Source organism: Montipora capricornis, chromosome 4 (assembly GCF_036669925.1).
Source record: "Montipora capricornis isolate CH-2021 chromosome 4, ASM3666992v2, whole genome shotgun sequence".
Classification (NCBI taxonomy): domain Eukaryota; kingdom Metazoa; phylum Cnidaria; class Anthozoa; order Scleractinia; family Acroporidae; genus Montipora; species Montipora capricornis.
Window position 1 is genome coordinate 41,417,903 of NC_090886.1, and position 5,000 is coordinate 41,422,902.

At 39.7% G+C, this 5,000-nt stretch overlaps 1 protein-coding gene across 1 annotated transcript in view; it reads left to right on the plus strand.

Moving 5' to 3' along the window:
* The first annotated feature begins 3,687 nt into the window (after nucleotides 1–3,687).
* Nucleotides 3,688–5,000, plus strand: part of LOC138046701 (uncharacterized) — a 15,929-nt gene continuing 14,616 nt past the window's right edge. The window contains exon 1 of the mRNA XM_068893294.1: nucleotides 3,688–5,000. This exon is cut by the window's right edge and continues 2,588 nt beyond it. Within this exon, the coding sequence (XP_068749395.1) occupies nucleotides 3,688–5,000 (1,313 nt within the window).

The following is a 5,000-nucleotide window of genomic DNA, read 5'->3' on the forward strand; positions in this document are numbered from 1 at the left end:
GCAAAGAATCCGAATCTGTACCATTTACCGAAACATATTGCATTCGCCTGCTTAAGTAACTGCGAAACCAATCTGCTTCTTTCCCCTCGATTCTGTAATTATTAATTTATTGAATCGACCTTTTCAACTGAGAATCGTTAAAGCAAAAGTTTCAATTAATCATGAGCCTTTCATATTTAACAGATGACAGCCCTTCAGCGTGATTGAGAAGGGTCACTTCTATGATCCAGAATTTATTAATTAAAGATCTATCTAAAACTGGCTTAATTCTAGGAAGATTCCGTGGCTTATACTTATCCACAGCTATTGTGGGAACCAAGCTTTCCTTGTTATGGGTTCCCGGCGTTGAACTAAGAGTTTTCTTTATTTATTTGGCATTATTGGCGTAAATGTCATGCCGCCTTAATTAATTATTTAAATCAAGTACTTCGTGAATATCTTGTAGCTAATAACAGAGGGAGGAGACAGTTTAGAGCTCGCTAAGATGGACGGTCACCTTTAGTACTTTAGCAAATAAAAAGCCGAATAATTGAGAGGAGTGTTTCCGACTCTATTCTTTCTATTATTGGAAATTAGAAGTAACTATCTATCTAAGGGCTTGGCACTGAGATTGCAGGAGGCTTTGACCTTTTTTTTCATAAATTACGGTAATAAAGAGGGCATGAAAGTACTGCTTGCCTGTGAAACCACCTAGTTTCTAGCGTGTCCTGTTTCAATGACTATATTAGATTAAAAGAGCTGCTTATCTATTTTGAATTTCAGGGGTGTGGAGAAAGATGACTCCGAATTTATAGTTGTCACAAACGGATGGCTGCGCAAAGCGCTTGTTAAGGCTGGATTCGCCAGAAATTACAGTGGGAGTGGCTCCAAGCTTCTTCCATGCCCGCCTGGTACTTTTGTTGATATCTCTGACACCAGACCAAGCTGCAAAGTCTGCCCTGCTGGTAAGCTTACACAGATCCTATGCACTAAAGTAGCTCATTCATGCATAAGAGAATTGAAAACCAAGAATCGCTTTAAAGTGCGAGAGTTGTGTCTTAAATGCACGAATTTAATATTAAAATTTATCAAATTAAGTTGCCAGACATGATTTTCCGCCATTTGCCTTTTTTCCAATGTTTGCCCCCATCATAACACATGGCTAATTTACATGACAATTTGAAAACCAACATGGCGGCTATCTTGAATAAGGCCTATTGCTCCACACTCTCCTACTGGGCTTTCCTGTTGTGACTCCGAATTTATAGATGTCTCAAATGAATATGGTGACATGGATCACAATCTGCGCAACGCGCTTCTTCAGGCTGGATTCGCCAAATATTATGATGAAAGAGGCTCCAAGCTTCTCCCATGCCCGCGTGGTACTTTTGTTAATATCTCTGACACCAGACCAAGGTGCAAAAAATGCCCTGCTGGTAAGCTTACACAGATCCTATGCATTAAAGTAGCTCATTCATGCATGCAAGAATCGAAAACCAAGAACCGCTTTGAAGTGTGAGAGTTGTGTCTTAAATGCGTGAATTTAATATTAAAATTTATCAAATTAAGTTCCCAGACATGAAAGTTACCAATGGCGCGTCCAAAACACTGAGTCATTACATTAAAAGTCGCTTGATTAATGGTGCACTACTAACTTTCCCATACGACGAATCAGTCACTCAGGTCTTATCTTATTCCCGGTACAGTTCGTGTGGCCAGGGGGTATCTGTAACCTTACGTATAGTCATAATTTCAATAAGCCATCAACAGACATTATTCACGATGGCCGTCATGTTGGATTTGCTATTATCATGCAAATTAGCGACACACTTCTGAAGGGGCAAACAACACAAGTTCGACAGGTTATAACGAACATCTTAGCCACACAGATGATTTGTTTCACGTTAACTGAATGTTTATCACCTAAGTAGTAAAATGGAATGATTATGCAAGTTACTTCGATGTTTTTTTTAGTGAAAAAATGAGCAGATAACGAAGTAGAAAGTCAAAATGTCAAAGGCAGTCAAAGATATAAAATTATTATAAAAGGTACTTAATTCTCAATTCTAAAATGTACTTTAAGCAATGTTATTTCAATATTTCGACCAGCCGAATTTCCGCAAGTTGCCTTTTTTCCAATGTTTGCCCCCCAGCATAACACATGGCAAATTTGAAGAACAATGTGAAATCCAACATGGCGGCTATCTTGAATAAGGCCTATTGCACCACACTCTTCTACTGGGCTTTCCTGTTGTGAGTAGGAGACCTTTTGTACATGTCCTACATGGCGCTCTTTTTCGGAATTCGCAAGTTGCAAAAAGGCTACTGGATGAGTGTGCATAAGCTGTTTATAATTGTCACTTACAATCAGGCGCGTAGCGTCCTATACGCATATACGCACGTGCGTACTTGAAGTGACCAGAAATATTGAAAGTTTTAGCAACTATTTATATTCTTAACATTTTCCTTGTACGCAACCAAGATTTCGTGATGAAAGCACCATTTTGATTAAATTCTCAAAACTAAAACAAAAGCTATACCATGTTCTAACTTAGTTTTGCATTGTACCTTTTTTTTGCACTAACAATGCAGTGTTGTTTGGCCAGCGTGCAACAAAAAGGCGAGGTTGCAAAGGAGCGACGTTCCAAGAACGTTCGTGACAAAGGAGCGACGTTCCGAGAACGTTCGTGACAATTTTAGTCACACTAGCACAACCAAAACAATGTTTTGTTTGCACCAAGTTTGCTCAAAATAAGGGCAAGACGCTTTATTCTTTGCTTGTATTCACACAACTATTTCGACAAGAAATAGAGAACGCAGTATTTTTCGCTCAGTTTACTTAGGGTTCTAGATCATATGTACTTGTGCGTACTTGACAAAATGACCACGCTACGCGCCTGACAATTACCATGGCATCAAAATGCATCCTTCTTTGAAGACGTTATTCAGCAAATTCCTAAGATAACTAACATTACTGTTTGACCCAAGCACTCTGTCTATTTCACAAATCACATTGTTTAACTTACAAAATACTACTTAATGCACTATTTACAATTCTCATTATACAAAGTTCCTGTTAGTGGTTAGATTCTCTATATAACATCACCAAAAATATTAGAATGGCAACGAAATGAGTACTTGCTGCTTTTGGGGGGGGGGGCTCACAGATTTAACGTTAAATTCGTGAGCCCCAAATATACAATTCTCATCGTTATGCAGGATTTTAGTCATATCCTGCACGTACTGTTGTGTAGGTGTTTTTCACTGTTCACACCCTTGCTGGAACGTGATTTGTACTTTGGAAATGAGATATAAAATAAGTTCCTTCTAACCATCTTATTCAAACTCCCTGATTGTATTGCTAAATATACATGTGACTTGTATTGCGCAAGCTAATTAAGGCCGCAACTTTCGAACATTCCGCAATTTGTATAATTTGATGACGTCATAGACGTAATTTACAACTTTATGACTTGCTAGTCAGAAGAACTGTGAGACGCCATTGGGTAAATGTCTTTATTTGATTTAAGTTAACATTTGCATTTCTCTTACTAACTTCAACTCTGTAATTTAGATTTTGAACGTCTACACTCCCTGCGATGACCGTGAAATAAAGGAGTAGTTTAAAACCGTGGAAACTCTTCGGCTAGCAACACATTCAAAATCCAAGGTGGTTTGCTACAAAGCGACAACTGGATCATACTAAAGATGTCTGAGAATACAGCTGCAATCGAAGAAGCCAAAAGCAAGCGCACATCAGCTAAAGGACGATTTACAAGAAAGAGGAACTTTCTCATCAAGTCAATAGAAAGCGATCAAGGAATTGAAGTAGTTGAAACAAATTACGCAAATTTAGCTGTAGCGTATGATGAACTCGAAGATAAGCATGAAACCTATGTTGAGTTATTGCCGGACGAACAGTCTGAAGAAGCAGAAGATTGGATGACAGGAGTCCAAGAGAAATTTAATGATGCGACTGATCGCAAGATCAAATATGTGGAGCAAATCACTTTAAAAGAAAGAAGAACACGCGAAGACGCAGAACGTCAAGGATACATTGACAGAGCGCGAACAAAACGGAACACAGCGCGCGCCGTTTTCGAAGCGTCATACAAAAGTATATCGCACGCCCTGAAATCGAAGGAAATTCCGAATTTTGCACTGAGAGATTTACAAACACAAATAGAAGACGAATTTCTAGAATGCAAACAATCGAACGCAGAACTGCTACAGCTATTATCCAGCGAATCCGCCGAAGCTGAAATGAATTGGATCGCCACAATCCAAACTTGTTATCACGAAATAAAGGAGAAAATAGTAGTAAGCTACACTAATGTAGAAGAAGCTAGGAGAACAAAACAGGAGTCTACCGCCTCAGCTTCTTTCCTAAGACTGGAAAAAGTACGAATGCCTCATTTTGACGGGAAACTGCGCGAGTATCCGCAATTTAAAAAGGACTTTCAGAAGCAAGTTATGACTCAGACCCGAAAGAGTGACGCAGCATACGTCTTACGCACCTGTCTTGACGGGGAGCCAGCGAAACTGGTGAAAAGCGTAGACGACGACATAGACGAGATGTGGCAACGTTTGGACGAGAAATATGGTGACCCAGCCAAAGTCGCTGATGTCATCATTGACGAAATAAAGCGATTTAGAATGCTCAGAGAAGGAGAAGACAAGCGCTTTATCGAATTTGTAACCCACATAGAGGATGGCTATAGAGACCTAAAGAGACTTGGCTTGGAAACAGAGATCACAACCACAAGCTCAGTCAGCGTAATTGAGAAAGCACTCCCGCCAGATATTAAAAGAAAATGGTCCGAGCTAGTAAGCTCCCGTGACAGCCCTGTTGACAAAAGCAACAAATTTCCTTGTCTCCTCGACTTTCTGCAGAGCCAAAAAAGAGCCATTGAATACGAAAGTGCTACACTCCGAGCAACTAGTAGCAACCAATATCATAAAGGCGCGGCACACTGCACAGCGAGTATTTCAGAGGATAAACAGGAAAATAGTAGAGAACC